We start from the raw sequence: 18147 nt of genomic DNA, 5'->3' as shown, positions 1-18147 counted from the left end.
TGGCAAATAGAAGGGAAACAATGGAAGCAGTGAGAGACTTTATTTTCTTGGGCTCCAAAATCACTGCATTTGGTGATTGCAGTCATAAAATTAAAAGACGCTTTCTCCTTGGAAGAAAAGCAATGACCAACCTAGACAGCATATTAAAACAGAGACATTACTTTGCCAACAAAGGTCTATCTAGTCAAAACTATGGTTTTTCCAATAGTCATATATGGATGTGAGAGTTGGACTATAAAGAAAGCTGAATGCTGAAGAATTGATGCTTTTGAACTGTGGTGTTGGAGAAGACTTTTGAGAGTCCCTTGGACTGCAAGGAGATCCAGCCAGTCCATCCTAAAGGAAGTAGTCCTGAATATTCATTGGAAGCACTGATGCTGAAATTCCAATCCTTTGGCCACCTGATGCGAAGAACTGACTCATTGGAAAAGACCCTGATGCTGGGAAAGATTGAAGGTGGGAGGAGAAGGGGACGACAGAGGATGAGATGGTTGGATGGCATCACTGACTCGATGGACGTGACTTTGAGTAAGGTCCTGATGCTAGTGATGGACACGGAAGCCTGGTGTGCTGCAGTCCATGCGGTCGCAAAGAGTCAGACATGACTAAGCAACTGAACTGAAATGCTTGATAGAATTCACCAGTGGAGCAGTCGGTACCTGGACTTCAGTTTGTTGGGAGTTTTTAAATTGTAATTTTGGTTTCGGTACTTGTGGTTAGTCTGTTCATATTATCTCTTTCTTTCTCTTTCAGTCTTAAAAGGTTATATCTTTCTAAGAATTTGTCCGTTCCTTCTAGGTTGTCCATTTTATTTGTATATAGTTGTTTGTAGTAGTCTGTTATGGCTCTTTGTATATTATTGGTGTCGGTTTTAACTTGTTTTTCATTCTGCTGTTAACTCCTTCTTCTGTATTTTAAATTCTTCTTGTATTCTTCAGCTTTGATAATCCTCTTTTCTATTTTCTTTTTGTTTCAGTTATCACTGTGTTCATCTTATTTTCCCATGTTCAGATAGCATTTTATTAGTAATGCTTTGAACTCTTTTCAGGTAAATTATTTATCACTTTTTGTTTCCCATCCCCTTAATGAATTTTTCTCTTTCATCTGAAACACATTCCTCTTTTTTATATCTTGTTTGATGTTCTCTGTTTTTCTCTGTGAGATTATGTGAAACAGTTCCCAGTCTTGAAGGCATGTCCATATGTGGGAGCATCCCTATGAAGTCTGCTTGTCCCCAGTGGCATCGGTGGAAGAGCTAAATTTAAAGTGAGCGTAGGCTGCGTCCTTCCCTGTTCTGTGCTATCAAGCTCTGTATTGCTGGCTTGCAGGGCTAGAGTCACTGCCCTGTCAGGGGTGATGCCAAGGCCTGAGGGTCTGGAGCAGGGTTTCTTCCCAGTGTGATGGTGATATTCGCCATGGTTCGGGGTATGGCTGGGACCTGAGGGCTTGGGACTGCACTTCTAAGATTGTTCCACCTTTTTTTTTTTTTTTTAATTAGCAATTGTTATTTACTTACGCTGTGCTCAGTCTTCATTGCTATGTGTGAGCTTTCTTGAGTTGCAGTGAGCAGAAGCTACTCTTGTGGCTGTTCTTCCTTGTGGTACATGAGCTTCTCATTGCAGTGGCTTCTCTTCTTGTAGAGCACGAGCTCTAGGTCCCCAGGTTTTAGTAGGTGTAGCACACAGGATCAGAAGTTGCTGCTCGTGGGCTGAAGAGCACAGGATTAGTTAGCTGTGGCACACTGGCTTAGTTGATTTGCAGCATGTGGGATCTTTCCAGACCAGGGATTCAATCTGTGTCCCCTGCATTGGCTGATGGATTCTTAACCACCGGACTACTAGGGAAATCCAATTTGTGCCCCTTTTTTTCCTGGTGTGCACACATTGGGTAGAGGCAGGGTCAGGGCCAGAGTGGCTGAAGCCACACTAATAAGCTGGATCCATTTTTACCTCTGTGCAGTTGCATCAGCCATGGCAGTCTCCTCCCTAGTTAGAGGCAGGCTGAGGGCCTGGGCTGGTTCCCGTCTTTCCTGATGCTTGCACTTAATTGTGTGCAGGCAGTGACAGACACTGACACGGCTGGAGAAAGGGTCAAAGTCCAGGCAGCTGCTGCTCCCTCCCAGGTACAGGCATGCACGCTAATCCCTGCAGTGGCTCTCCGCTCTGGCTAGATGCAGGGCCGTGGCATGAGGTGGCTCCACTCCCTCCATGGCCACTTGGGCTTATTGGAAATGAAATTTCTAAAAGGAAATTTTTTGAAATGACTTTTAAAAGATCGATTATTGCTGGTATGTGCTGTTAATTTTTGTGCATTGTTTTCCAATCTTGTATTTTTTTTCATTCCCTCATCAGATGTCTGGGAACTCTGGGATATTACCGAGCAGAAGCAGTGAAAATATGCATTCTCTCCTTATTTCTGATTTAAAAAGTTGGAGAAGGAAATGGCAACCCACTCCAGTATTCTTGCCTGGAAAAGTCCATGGGCAGAGAAGCCTGGCGGGCTGCAGTCCATGGGGTTTCATGACTGAGCATGTGTGCATGAGGATGGAGGGAGATGGGTTGGTAGCAATAAACTGGTAGAACTAAAAAAGATAAATAATAAAAGGGGATGTGTCTGACATTTTATATTAAATATGGTGTTTATTTTAGGATTCTAATAGATGATTTTTATTAAACTAAGAAAGTTCAGTTACCAGTTTGGGTTACAGTGTTTTGTATTGTTTTTATTTTTGTCAGAAACGGGTGCTGCATCGTATTACTTGTTCTGCATTTATTAAGATGATTACATCTTCCCTCTTTGATCTCTTCACCTGTTAATATGTTATTTGTGCCTTTCTTTTTTCTGACTCCTGAGAAAGTTTAAAGACTAACGTAGGATTTTTTTAAATCTCACTGTTGTTTCTTTTTATGACATTCTTTTCTGTATTTATTTTCTTTTTTCTTGGCTTAACTGATATTTCTTTTTTAACTTATTAGAAACTCCTGGTTTATTAATTTTTATTAAGATCCCACAAGCTAATTTATAGTGTTTTCATTGTCTTTTTGTTCTAAATATTTTATGAATAATTACACTTAGCAATTTCTGGTGTATATTATTACTATTTATGTGTACATGTTACTTTTTGTTCAGTGGATATGCATAATTCAGGTGCATAACAACTTTTTAAATAAGTGAAAAGAGAATGAATGACTTTGGTTCACTTGTAGTCCCAAATAGGCCACTCTAAGACTAGAAAGACAAATATTTGCATGTTATGCTGTAGAGCATCAGTAATATACTGTTTAGCATATGAATTCATTATTTATTATCATGGAACTTTTTCATCCTTAATAGGATATTTTGACTCCACAAACAAGGTTTTTCAACAAAAACTTTATCTTTTTTTCTTTGCTAGATTACCCAGAAGTATCAACTTTGTGAAGTCACTGCTTATCTATTAGAAAAGAAAGGAGATATTCATGGTGCCTTCTTAATAATGCTAAAGGTAACATGTTACTCTGTTTGCTTTGTCATATTTCTGTCTAGCCCTCTATCCATTTATCAATTTATTTTTTTTTCTTGAGACAAAATTGACGTAAAACATTGTGTAAGTTTTCATCAGTCAGTTTCTTATGTTTCAGAGTAAGTTGCAGACAGCAGTACATTTTATCCCTAGATATTTTTATCATGCATGTCTTTAACTTGAGTCAATCTATCTTTGTATTTTTTTAAGGTAAAATTTACATCCAACAAAATCCTCCAGTTTTGAATGTACCATTTAATGAATCATAACAATGCATGCACTTGTTTAACTCCAGTGCCTAGCAAGATAAGAGAACATTACCTTCAGCCCAGAAAGTTCCTTCACAGTCAGTTCCCAATTCTGTCCCCTCAGAGAGAACAATTTGAATTTTTTTCTCTGTGGATTAGTTTTGCCTTTTTTGTTCATTCATACTAATGGAATCATCCCATAGATACTCTTGTATAATTCTTCTTCCATTTGGCATAATGTTTTTAAGATTTATCTCTGTTATTACATGTATCAGTTCCTATTATTGTTGAGTAGCATCTGATTGTATGACTATATCACAGTTTATCCATTCTCCTGTTGATTGACACCTGAGCTATCTCTAGTGTTTTGTTATTATGAGTAAAGTTGCTATGACTGCTTCTGTGCAAAAATGTTTTCCTTTCCCTGGGGTCAATACCGGGGAATGGAATTGGTGCCTCACAAGATAGGTGGAGGTTTAGTTTTATAAGAAATTAGCAGACCACTCCAGTGTTCTTGCCTGGAGAATCCCAGGGACGGGGGAGCCTGGTGGGCTTCTGTCTTTGGGGTTGCACAGAGTCGAGCACGACTGAAGCGACTTAGCAGCAGCAGCAGCAGACCTCTTTCCACAATGGCTGTAGCATTTTATGTTCCACCAATAATGTATGAGAGTTCTGATTGCTCTACGTTCCGACAGCAGTTGGTGTTATATCAGTTCTGTAAAAAATTTCTTTTAATTGTTATAAAATTTACCGTTTCAGTGGCATTAAGTATATTCACATTGGTATGTAGCCTCGCCACATCCATCTCTTTTTCAGCTTCCCAAACTCACTAGACCAGTTATTCTTCCCTGCCTGCTAGCCCCTGGCAACCACCATTCTACTTCAGACTCTGGGAATTTGATCACTAGGTACCTCACATAAAAGGAATCAAATAGTATTTGTCTTTTTGTGTCTAGCTTATTACAGTTAGCATAATGTCTTCAAGATTTATTCATATTGTAGCACATGTCAGAATTTCATTCATCTTTTAAGGCTTAATAATATTCCATTATATATACTACATTTTGTTTTTCCATTCATTCAACAGTGGACACTTGGGTTGCTTCCACATTTTGATTGTTGTGAATAATGCTGCTATAAACATGGGTATACTAATATCTTCTTGAGTCCTTGCTTTCAGTGGGATTGCTGAATATACACCAGAACTGGGATTGCTGAATCAAATGGCAGTTCTATTTTTAATTTTTAAAGAACTGCCATACCATTTTTCTATAGCCACTATTACCATTTTACATTCTCACCAGCAGTGCACCGAAGTTTCAATTTCTCTTCACCAACACTTGTTATTTTTTATTTTCTTGGTAATAGCCATCCTGATGTGTATGATTATATATCCATTTTTTAAACATTGTCATCTAGCTAGGAATAGATTAGGGATAAGAAGGGGACGACAGAGGATGAGATGGCTGGATGGCATCACTGACTCTGTGGATGTGAGTCTGAGTGAACTCCGGGAATTGGTGATGGACAGGGAGGCCTGGCGTGCTGTGATTCATGGGGTCGCAAAGAGTTGGACATGACTGAACGACTGATCTGATCTGATTTATATTTTAAAAAATAGTTCACATTAGCTTCTAGTTTTTTTCTAGCCATATAATTATGAAACAGGCAAGGAACAGTATTCCACAGAGAATTTGTATAGGCTCTTAACCCCTTTTAATCTCTAGGTTACTCTTTCATCTCTTATTTTCCTTGCAATTTATTTGTTGATAATACCATGAACCCGATTTTAAAGGATAAGTAAATGTATTCTTGGCATAGATGGGAAATGGAGAAGTGGGAGATCTTTTCAGGGAATAAGATGATCATTTGCAAAATACAGAGGAATACGAACTGCTAGGAGATGAGCCAGTAGCTTTACTAGGGCTCAGCTATCAGTGTATAAATAGGCAGGTCAGGCTGGAAACAAAGACTTGATCCAGATTTGGAAAGATTTTGTAGGACATGCTAAAGAATTAGGGCTGATTGTCTTTTCACCCAGGATGAACTGAAGGTTTTTAAACAAGAAACTGATGTGATGTTGTTTCATAAAGACTGCTCTGTTGACTGTAGGAGGATCTGTGGGATGCAGAGGAGGAGGAAGCAGAGAGCACTTGCGAGGCTATTGCAGCAGTGAATCAGGAGGGCTTGAGTGGGTGTGACGGTTCTGGTGAAGTGAAAAGAGAAGGTGGATTTAAGAACTTATTGATCATTTGAATATGGTATGGGGTGAATGAGAGGGAGCAGTTAACAATGATTCTGATTTTTAGCTTACCATTAGCCTATAAAAGACCTCAAGGAAAGCAAATTTGGGGTAGAAGGGATGCATTAAGGTCAACTTCAGTCTATATTAAAAAGCCTTTGGAATATCAGTTAAGAGTGTCTGAGGATCTAGAATTCAATGGAGTAGTGGATGCTACAACTGCGTATCTAGAAGATGTCACACCCAAGGCTGTGCCCTATGCTGTCTTGATAGACTTGTCACGTCCTTTTTTATTTGCACCCATCCCTTTTTTTCATAATTGAGTGTGAATTTTATTCCCTTCCAAAGCATGGATTAACCCTAATCCCCATTACTGTGCCTAAAGAGTGTCCATGATGACTGTGTGGTGGTACAACAGAAGCAAAAGTGGGGCAGGATAAGTGATATTTGATATATTGGGTCACTTCCAGTACTACTGGCTATGCTTTCTGTATACACAGATGTTCTCCTCTGAATGACAGAGATCATTCTTAAAAACCTTGTTTCTTGGATTTTACCTTTAAAATATGTTAATTCAGGTGTTGGTGGATTAGAAATATAAAATGTTCCTTTTACCTCCTAGAGACTACAAAGCAAACTTCAAGAGATAATACGTCAAGATAAAAGTAAGTTCTTGAGTGTAATTTGCAATTTCTTTTTCTGTGGACCCCATGTTTTAAAATGTATTAAGTGAAAAACTACATTTATTAAGTAATAATTACATTGATCTGTATATTACTGTTTATCATTGATCCAAATTTTGACTTGTTTTCAAGGCTCATAATAGGAAGTAATATAAACCATTGTGCTTTTGTGATGCTAATTGTCAGTACTAGATGTCATTTCATTATACAGAAAATTAGATATATTCTTCACTGGTATTAATTAATTTTTGTCTATACTTTTGTTCTTATGTTTTGGTTATTATAAATGAGATACATAACTAACATTTTAAAAATTACTGTAATGTGCTGAACAACAACAAAGCAGAGCTTCGAATTAGTAAGTAATAGCCAGTGTTTCTGTTTTGAACTTACATGATTTTAGCAGAAAGCAGTAAAACTTGAAGTTTAGTATGTTGAATGACTGTCACAGATAGATATGTAATTTTTATTATATTCCTTGATACTAAAAAATTATTTGTTTTGTAAAAGTGTGGTAAAGTAAGTGCCACATAAAATTCACTGTTTTAGCCATTTTTAAGTGTACAGTTCATTGGCAATAAGTACATTCACACTGTTGTACAGTCATCACCGGCATCCATCTCTAGAACCTTTTCACCTTGCCAAATTGAAATTCTGTGCCCATCAGTTACTCCTTATTCCCTCCTCCCCACTCAGCCCCTGGTAACCACCATTCTGCTTTCTGACTTGATGAATTTGATTACTCTGGGTTAGGTATCTCATATAAGTAGAATCAAGTAGTAATTGTCCTTTTGTGTCTAGCTTATTACACTTAGCATAATGTCTTCAAGATTTGTCTATGTTGTAGCACATGCAGACGTTCACTCATTTCTAAGGCTGAATAATGCTCTTGTTTTATGTATGTGCTGCTTTTGTTTTCCCATTCATCTATCAACGGGCGCTTGGATTGCCTCTCCCTTTTGACTGTTGTGATCAGTGCTGCTGTGAACATGAGTATACAGACATCTCTTTGAGTCCTTGCTTTCCCTTATTCTGGATATATATTGCTGGATATATGGATTGCTAAGCTAAATGGTGGTTCTGTTTTTAATTTTTTGAGGAAACACCATGCCATTTTCCATAATGGCAATATCATTTTACACTCTCACCAGCAATGCACAAGAGTTTCAAGTTCTCCACATATTAACTAACGTTTGTTATTTTCTGTTTTCTTGGTAGTAGCCACCCTATTGGGTATGAGATAGCATCTCTCTTGTGGTTTTGATTTGCATTTGTGTAATGATTGGTGATGTTGAGCATTTTTTTCTTGTACTTAATTGCCCATTTTCTATATCTTCTCTGGCAAAATGTCTGTCCAGATCTTTTGCTCACTTTTGAATTGGATTATTCATTTTCCTATTCCTTAACATTTTCAAAACAGTCCTCCCAGAGTTCAGAGAATCACTGGATAGGTGATCTTTAGATTGTTTTAGCTTTTTAACTCACTAACACATTTCTTGAATTCCTTGGCCCACACAGTCCTCTAAACACCTTTACCCTAATTCCCCATAGAGTCTTAGAACTTCCACAAACAGTTGACTTGTCTTTATGTAGTTCAACTAAGCATTTAGTTGCGGTTTTTGTGCTGTCAGTAAGTGTTCAATTTGACTGCTAGATTGGTTGCATTTATAGTATTTTTCTTTTTCAATTTTCTGTTATGAAAATAATTTTTGCAGATACTACATGAAAGATTATGGGAAAAATAAGAATGTTTCCCTAAATCACTACAGTGATTTGCAGGTGATATGTCTAGGGAAGCCAGTTCTTTGAATTCCAACGAGGATAAATTTCTCAGTAATAGTCTCATAACTACCATCTACTGTCAGATTCAATTTTGACGGTGTGCATTGGTGGTGTAGTAGTAAGCATAGCTGCCTTCCAGTTTTGACGGTGTGCTTAAGAATTTTGGAGGATTTGGTAATTGCACAACAGTGAGCTAGTTCCTGTGGGTTACACACAGATGGCTAAAACATCGTCCTCATCCAAAGAGCTAACTCGCTTGAAGGAGACAGATATGTTAAAAAAAAAACACTTCCAAAGCAGGTAGAGTCAAATACTGTAGTAGAGATGCAGTGAGAGTGACAAAGGCTTGTGCACAATTGGGGAACTATCTGTAACTGCGTTTCTTTTGTGGAAGATGCAACCTTGGAAGTAATCATGACTGGAATAATGAGTAGGAATTTGACAGACAGAAGCAAGGAAAGGCGCTTCTGGGTTGAAGAGAACATGAACATGAAAGTGCCTGACCAGTGACCTTGGGAAATAATCTGGTGGGACGATGCCCCAGGACGGTCACGGTGCTTACTTAGGAGCAGAGGTTTATTGACGCTCTATTGGTAAAAGTTAGTTTTTGATGTATGAGACTCATGTTTGGACTTGTGCTTAAGAGAACTACTGTTGTTTAGCCACTCAGTCATGTCTGATTCTTCAGCAACCTCCTCTGGGATTTCCCAGGCAAGAATACTGGAGTGGGTTGCCATTTCTTTGTCCGAGGGCTCTTCCTGATCTCCAGTCAAACCCATGTCTCCTGCATTGGCAGGCGAATTCTTTACCACTGAGCCACCAGGGAAACCATAAGAGAACTGTAGTGGCAATATAAAAGGGAATGAGGAAGCCGAGATTTGGAAGTCAAAAATTAAGCTATAGTGCAAACAAGGTGATGAAAGGCTCCATCAGGTAAAAGCCGTGGATATATGAGAGCATGGATATGGAATTAACAAAATAAACTATTTATTTGAATGTATAGATGAAAACATTAAAGATGATGAAGATTTATAAACTGGTTGACTTAAAGGTCATGGTTCTGTTAGTTTGGAAATGTAAGGGGTTGGAGCATATTTGAAGTGAGAGAACTGGGCTAGGTTTTGCACATACGAAAGTTCAAAGAGACTGCAGGATCCCCATGTAGAAATGGGTGACTGGAGCCTGGTGAGAATTCAGCCTGCAGATTATGAAAGGAACAAGGGCTGGCGGTGTATATTTGAAGATTATCAGCAAGGACATAAGAGGTAAAACCAGAAGAGTAGCTGAAGTTATTGAAAAAGAAATGAAGAGAAAAGTGCCTGAAATAGTATCTTGAAGAAACATGTACATTAAAGAAATAGAGGGAGACCTGTAAAAGATATTTCTACTAACAAATCCACAAACAAATAATTGGGGATTTTTCCATAGCTAAAGTACATTACAGTGCTAAGTATTAATATCATGTGCTTTCTATGTCCTAGGAATGTCACACATTTACATAGAAAGCTGTTGCAAATGATTATCTGCTTTTTAATCTACTAAACCTCAGTATCAGGTCTTATATATGATTATATCATTTAAACCTAAAAATATGCAGAGAAAAAAATGTTTCATTTTTTACAGAAGCTTTGAGATTATCAGTATTATACCCTTGAGTGATGTTAACAATTTTTCTGACTCTAGATACCAAAGAGGATCCCTCATTGAAGGATGTTGAAGAGACCATGGTAGAGACGATTGCCCTCTGCCAGAGAAATTCACATAATTTGAACCAACAGCAGAGAGAGGTAGGAGAATGACTACAAAGCCTTTTAAAAGTCTGTTCTAGTCTGAAACTAGAAATTAATTCTATTTCCACTGCCCTCTCAGCTACCTGAATTCTATGCAACTGGGTTTTAATCACCATTCAGTGTTCCCAGGAGTATGTGACTCCTAAAGTTATTATGGGAAGGGCCTGTCTGCTTTGTTCTCACAAAAAGCTTTATATTCTTAGATTTGACTGTGCTGCAAAACTTAGGTGTGTGAATACTAGATGTCCTTGTTCTCTTTGGACAGAGATTTTGTGTATTCTGTGTAGTGGTACTATGGATGTGTCATCCATTTATCATCTCTTTTATTCCCTGGGGATAAAGTGAGTATGAAGAACTGGAGGAAAAGCCTCAAGGGATACAGAGAAAGCTGGAAAAGGTCAAAAAGGCTAGCATACAGTACTTCTCAACCTTGGCTGTACATAAGTCACCTGGGGACCTTTGAAAACTCCCAGACTGTACCACGATCAATTAAATTTAAGTCTCTGGGGCTGGACCCCCATCATCAGTGTGGTTCTGTTTGTTTGTTTGTTTTTCTGTTAGGAGGAGAAGGAAAGACTGGCTTTATTACTTTGCCAGGCACAGGGGGACACTTAAGGTTATAAATTTTGAACACCCTTTAGAATATATATTGTGTATAACAAACTCATATACATAATGGATGTGGGTTTTTTATTAAAAAACTTTGAGTGAAATGATGCATACCCATTATTTTTATAATCCATCAATACAAAAAGTTATACAGAAGGACATTTTTTAAAAAGTATCCTGTATCTATCATATCACTCAGAAATAACCATCATTATCATTTGGTGAATATCACTGTAGATATTTTTTTCATCTGCCTAGGTTTATATAATTTTAGAAAAATTGAATCAAAAATGCTTTCTTTAAAAATGCAGTATTTAATCTCATTTAGGAAGCCTGGGTAAAACTGAGGAATTTCTGAATTTCAAATAAATAGTTCTTTACTATACTATCTATTAATAAATCTGTCTGAAGTTTAAAAAATCTGAATAACTATAATAGATTGGAATTATCATTTATAATCATATTTCAGTTTTTATAGTATCTATGATGTGCAGCCAATAAGGAAGTTTATGTAAACCCATACACACTTGCTCCAGCCTCTCTTCTCTATCCCTCTGAATTTTTATTAATTATGTTATTTTACCTCAGTGAGGTTAACAAAACATTCTTTTCTATATCGACAGTTCCCTTAGTCTTTAATCTTTATTTAAATGGATTATAAGCTTTACACTGTTCCTTTTATTTTTCTTTTAAAGTACTTAAAAAAATTATATATTTTTATTAATGGCTGCACTGGGTCTTCATTGCTGTGTTGCAGGCTTTCTCAAGTTGCAGCGAGTTGGGGCTACTCTTTGTTGTTTTTCTCGGGCTTCTCATTGCAATAGTTTCTCTTGTCATGGAGCATAGGCTCTAGAGTGCACTGGCTGCAGTAGTTGTAGCTCGTGGACTCAGTAGTTGGGGCTCACAGTCTCTGGAGCGCAGGCTCGTAGTTGTGGCACGTGGGCCCAGTCACTCCGTGGCATGTGAGATCTTCCTGGATCAAACTCTGTCCCCCACAGTGACAGGTAGATTCATTCCTATCCACTGCGCTACCAGGGAAGTCCTACACCATTCCTTTTTGCCATGATTTTTCCATTCATGAGTTTTTATTTTATCTTTTGGCTAACTGTCTATATTGCACATGGTTATATTTTGATTAACAAAACACAAAAGTAAAATTGTTAAAGCTGTGTTTATATATATTTAATACTAAGCCTTTTTATCTTTCAAACTTTCTGTCTCCTCCCTAATACCTACTTGATATTCTTCCTTCTTCATATGGAAAGTTTAAGGAAAAATGACAGTTATGTTTTATAAATAAAGCCATTAGGCTCACATAAGCTGAAATATGTCCAGATTCACATATATTAACAGTAGAATTTGAGCAGGTCAGGAAGCAACAGTTAGAACTGAACATGGAACAGCACACTGGTTCCAAATAGGGAAAGGAGTACGTCAAGGCCTATATTGTCACCCTGCTTATTTAACATCTATGCAGAGTACATCATGAGAAATGCTGGGGATGAAGCATAAGCTGAAATCAAGATTGCCGGGAGAAATATCAATAACCTCAGATATGCAGATGACACCACCCTTATGGCAGAAAGTGGAGAAGAACTAAAGAGCCTCTTGATGAAAATGAAAGAGGAGAGGGAAAAAGTTGGCTTAAAACTCAACATTCAGAAAACTTAAGATCATGGCATCTGGTCCCATAACTTCATGGGAAATAGATGGGGAAACAGCGAGAGACTTTATTTTTGGGGGGCTCAAGAATCACTCCAGATGGTGACTGCAGCCATGACATTAAAAGATGCTTGCTCCTTGGAAGAAAAGCTATGACCAACCTAGACAGCATATTAAAAAGCAGAGGCATTACTTTGTGAACAAAGGCCCATCTAGTCAAAGCTATAGTTTTTCCAGTAGTCATGTATGGATGTGAGAGTTGGACTGTAAAGAAAGCTGAGTGCTGAAGAATTGATGCTTTTGAACTGTGGTGTTGAAGACTCTTGAGAGTCCCTTAAACTGCAAGGAGAGCCAACCAATCCATCCTAAAGGAAATCAGTCCTGAATATTCATTGGAAGGACTGATGCTGAAGCTGAAGCTCCAATACTTTGGCCACCTGATGTGAAGAACTGATTCATTTGAAAAACCCTGATGCTGGAAAAGATTGAAGACAGGAGGAGAATTGGACAACAGAGGATGAGATAGTTGGATGGCATCACCAACTCAGTGGACATGAGTTTGAGTAAACTCCGGGAGTTGGCGATGGACAGGGAGGCCTGGCATGCTGCAGAGAGTCAAACATGAGTGGGGTCAGACACGACTGAGCAACTGAACTGAACTGAATCTGAAATATGTCCAGATTCACATGTATTAATGGCAGAATTAGATATTAAATTCATACCTCCAGAACTCTAGGGATTATTCTGATTATATTTGAACTCTAATCTCTTAATCATAGACAGAACTAAGGCTTCCTTTGATGTGGTGAAAGGGTAATTTATTCTGTATTTTTTTTTTTTGTCAAAAATGTATCTGAGCTGGTATCTGAGTCTTCCTCTCTTGGACATGCATGCACCTCTCAATACCACTCTCTATTTGCCCCCACCCTCTGACAACTGGTTTTTGCTTCTTTTTTGAGCAACTTTCATAACAACAACGAAGACATTTGAATGTTAGTTTTTATTCAAATACTATTTTTGTGAAAATGCTAAACTGATTATATGTAATATCACACATTAAGTTTGGGGGACATTCATGGTTGTTTGCCTTTGTTCCTTTTTGTTTTTGTTTTGGAGAGAGTGAGAGAGAACAAAGAGCTCTGGCCACAGACCCTAAACTAACTAGAAAATTGGAAGTATCCAAAAGCTTGATAATGCACTATCTGTACCGTCTCTTCCCAAAAGTCTCTTCAGTTAAAGTCCGAGTGCAGGAAGTTGGGTTGTCGGTCCTTTTCCAGGTGGAATCTGTACTTGTCCTCCTTTGTATGTCTGTCTGCCCCAGTGTCCAGTGATTACATATAATAAAAAATATGGCTTTGTTATGCACATAATTCCGTGAAAAGGAAAGTGGTTGGGTATGTAACATGACAGTTCACGTTCAGTTGTGTTGCTCTCAGGGGTTAGGATTGTCATTATCATAATGGTTATTTTAGCCTGTGCGTTTTTAGAGTTATCCAAGTTAAAATTTTAAGAACCAGCAAAGAGCAAGAGAGATGAAATATTTAAAAGGTGCTTGCCATATATTTCTGGTTAATATGGAGATTTAATTGAAAAGTTCCTCTATTTAGGGTATAAATACTTCCCATAGCTCTTACCTGTACAACCATGCTTCCCCAGTCTGCTATTTATAAATGAAGAATAAAGTAACCTTTAAAAAGGTAATTCATCTAAAATTCCTGGATTAAATAAGGACAAATTTAAATCAAATTTCTAAATATATTATAAAAACCAAAAAGGTAAAATTTAGGTATACCATATACAGTTAGATTAAAAGACAGAAAGAAATGATGTGGTTTAAAAACAAGTTGAAATAGGCAACTGAAAGACAAGCAAAGTAAAGCCATCTAAGAATAAAATACAAGATTAAAAATTCATGAGTACTAGATAAAATAAATTAAAATTTTGATAAAATAAAGAATTGTCAGTATACAACATAGTTAAAACAAGTATCTTAAAAACTAGAAGAAAAACTGTTTAAAAAATAAAGCATAAAATCCTGGCCTTAGAAAACCTCAAGTGGGGGCAGACAAGGGCTTCCTTGTATAGAGCTCTTTCAGTGGGAGGCTGCCCAGTTGGAAAGTCTCTGGATTGTGAGCCTGTCCCCTTAGTGGGCTCCCTGAGTAACCATGCTTGTCCTGCTCTCTCAGTGCTGACTTTTCTTCATGCCTGTTGGATGTTTGCAGGAATAGGTCTCTTCCAAGATTCCGGGTTAAATGAGGGCTTTGTAAATCTCTACCCAACAAGAAAATATGCTTGAAATTTTAAAATGTATTAGTTTGATTTTTGATGATGAAGATTTTTTCTAAGGCTTAGCAAGAATACGTATGATGCACATATGGCAGTGTATAATCTTTTGGCAAATTACTCAACTTCTCTAAGCTTCAGTTATCTTGTCTCCAGTAAAGGTAATGCTTACTGTATTAGGTTATCATGAGATTAAATTGCCAGTTGAAATGAAAATTGTATGTAAACACTTAATACAGTACCTAATAGGAATAAATGACAGATCTATTAATTTATCTCATAAACTAATTTTCTCATAAATAAATTTCCAGCCTCATTCTGTGGTTGGGAATATTAATTGAAATAATGGTAACTTCGACTTCTTAGTTTATGATGACTGAGGAAATACAAAATAATGCTTGACACAGGAGAAAACTTGAGATAATTGTATTCATTTATCTTGCTTGATGTCAAGCTGACAAGAAATGGGAGGAGGGTAGTTGTGAGGTAGTTCTCTGTCCCCTTCTGCATTACATAGGTCCGTTTAGACAGTTAAGAATAGCTGGAGGCTCTGCTCTGGCTCCTTTGAACCTCCCCTCTTCTGAGACACAGAAGATTGCAGTTCCAAGGTCTAGACTTACTTAACTTCAGCTTCCTTAATTTTCCCAAGGTGCATGGTAAAGGTATCTGTTGTGGTTATGGTTTTTGCTTTTTATTGTCTCTTCCTTGTCAGGTGTTCCATCTTTTCTTTTCCTGATTTTTACCAACAAGTGTGTATGAGAAGTACATTTCAGCCTATGAAACAGTAGGCTGATGTTAGTTATTCTTAAAAACAGCACAGTACTTTTGTTTTTCTGTGACATTATAGGCACTCTGGTTTCCGTTATTGGAGGCAATGATGGCCCCTCAGAAGCTGTCTAGTTCAGCTTCACCTCATCCACACTCTGAAGGTAAGTTTATCAGCATCCATCTGTACCATCACTCAAGTTTTATCTGCTAGAAATAGTCATTTAAATACCTTCTCCAAACATCATATTATTATTATTATCCTTAATGAAATCATACTGTAATGTTGATCTCATTTTTCAGGTTCACTTCTTTCTGAGGCACCAGTTACATCCTTTGTCTAAATAACAGTAGCTTTAAAATATCAAACTTAGCTTGGTTAGCTAAGTTTCTAGGAAGCTTTATTCCTGACTTACAGGAAAAACCTAAAACTCTGATTTTAAACTAACCTTAATATTAACATGTTGTTACAACAGCTCTGAAATCTTTGACCATGCAAGTTCTCAACAGTATGGCAGCATTTATTGCCCTTCCATCCATCCTGCAGCGAATCTTACAGGTGAGTTGAAAGGGTAAAATTCAGTGTTGATCAATTTTAACTTATATTTTAGTTATGTATATATAAATAATGTTTAAGCGGGTCTCGAACACAATGCAGCTGATTTTTGGCATTAGATAATATCTAAGGCATGACTGTGACTCTCATCCTTTAGCTCTCATCCAGAGATGTCAGTTTACCTGGCACACCCTTGCAGCCTTCAGTTGTTCACTGTGACCTTGGGATTCAGATACATAAGCTTCTTTTTGGTGTCCTGTTTCCAGCTGGTTACACTTTTTAGTGCAAAAAAAACACATAAAAATTGTTAATATGGACATTTCTTAATCTTCTTACTTAGGTTTTCTAATTCATCCTAAAACTTTGTCCAAAACTCATCTCTTACTCTTCAGCAAAAAGGCCTGAACCTTTCCAACTTCATCAAAAAGAGAATGCTAAAAATATGCTAAGATATTTTTAGAAAAATCTGTGAACATTCTTGGGCAAACAGTAGGAATTATCCTTAGAATCCATTTTGTCTTTCCTTACTTTATGCAGGATAAGTGAAACGTGAAAGTGTTAGTCGCTCAGTCATGCCCAGCTCTTTGCAACCCCATGGACTATAACGTGCCAGGCTCCTCTCTGTCCATGGAATTCTCCAGGCAAGAATACTGGAGTGGGTAGCCATTCCCTTCCCCAGGGAATTTTCCCAACCCAGGGATCAAACCCTGGTCTACCACAATGCAGGCAAATTCTTTACCATCTGAGCCACCAGGGAAGCAGGATACAGACACACCAAAACAAAGCAAAACAGTAATATGATGCTATTGATCTTCATAATTTTCAAATTATTTTTATCCAACCAAGAATGTTGCTTTCAGCTCTCTTTTAAGACTCTACAAGTTCTCCTTTCCCATCTGGTATGAAGCAGCTGGGCCTTTGCTGATAAAGACTACTGTATCCAACAGTCTTTCACCACATTGTATGTTATCATTTAGAATGTGTCTTCACATGTATCACTTCATTTGATCTTTATCATGAATTGAATAATAATTTGGTACAGACAGCTTTTCTTATATCCATTCTAAAATACATCTGTCATAAGGTTTTAGTCATATATGAACTATCTCTATAATGCAGGAGTACTTTAATTTACCAATAAATTAGAAAAAAATGAAATCATAAAGCCAAAAGTGTCTTTCCTCTCATTATACACATTTATCTTTATGTTGAGCTTTCATCACATTTTAATACATAAATTATAATAAATAGAAATTGATTTTTTCTTTTGGCAAATGCATATAATTTTTTTAAAATAGTGTATTTCGAGACTCGTATCCTTGAAGGCTTTTGATATTTGAAAATCTTTATTTTTGTGTTATACTGGTATTCATTTTAGTTGTAGTCTTACCATTTCCACCATCAGTGGTTAACTCACACTAATCAAGAGAGTATGCTGATTGTTAAATTCCTGTTTTCACTTAACTCTACCTTATGTTTGTATAGAGATTTTTATTTTTTCAAGTTGCTTTCACAGATACTGTTTTTGAAGCTCACAAGAATCTCTTGAAGTAGGTGGGGCTACTATAAAAATTTCTGTTGATGAAGGAGGAAACTAAAGTATAGAAAGTTATGTACCTGATCCACCATTAGAGGCAACATCCAGACTACCACCAAAGTCTCTGATCTCTTAATATACATGGTCTCCTACTATATCATGTAAGCTCCTTCATTTGCTTCATTCAGTCCCTGGTGTTTCGTGGCACTCTAATCTTATAAATCTAGTGGCTTCCCTGGTGGTTCAGGTGGTAAAGAATCCACCTGCAGTGGGTTTGATCTGGGTTCGATCCCTGGGTTGGGAAGATTCCCTGGTTTGGGAAGATCTCCTGGAGAAGGGAATGGCTACCCACTCCAGTATTCTGGCCTGGAGAATTGCATGGACTATATAATCCATGAGATCTCAAAGAGTCAGACACAACTGAGTGACTTTCACTGGTTTTTTTGAGGAATTAGTTATTAATTGATTTATATATTATATGTTACCCT

At 37.3% G+C, this 18147-nt stretch overlaps 1 protein-coding gene across 10 annotated transcripts in view; it reads left to right on the top strand.

Annotated features, from left to right (window-relative positions):
- VPS8 (VPS8 subunit of CORVET complex) overlaps positions 1 to 18147 on the top strand; it is a 296010-nt gene that overhangs the window by 190486 nt on the left and 87377 nt on the right. For 9 of the 10 annotated variants that reach the window (XM_019958543.2, XM_070790662.1, XM_070790672.1 and 6 more), the window contains 5 exons: positions 3395 to 3484; positions 6615 to 6657; positions 10141 to 10244; positions 15649 to 15730; positions 16043 to 16125. In XM_019958543.2, coding sequence (XP_019814102.2) covers positions 3395 to 3484; positions 6615 to 6657; positions 10141 to 10244; positions 15649 to 15730; positions 16043 to 16125 — 402 coding nt within the window. Of the gene's footprint in view, positions 1 to 3394; positions 3485 to 6614; positions 6658 to 10140; positions 10245 to 15648; positions 15731 to 16042; positions 16126 to 17638; positions 17799 to 18147 lie in introns of those variants that run through there. The other variant, XM_070790708.1, reaches the window with a different exon arrangement.

Source organism: Bos indicus, chromosome 1, assembly GCF_029378745.1.
Source record: "Bos indicus isolate NIAB-ARS_2022 breed Sahiwal x Tharparkar chromosome 1, NIAB-ARS_B.indTharparkar_mat_pri_1.0, whole genome shotgun sequence".
In the NCBI taxonomy this organism is placed as follows: Eukaryota; Metazoa; Chordata; class Mammalia; order Artiodactyla; family Bovidae; genus Bos; species Bos indicus.
The sequence above is the reverse complement of the archived record's forward strand: the minus strand, read 5'-3'. Positions and strand labels throughout refer to the sequence as shown.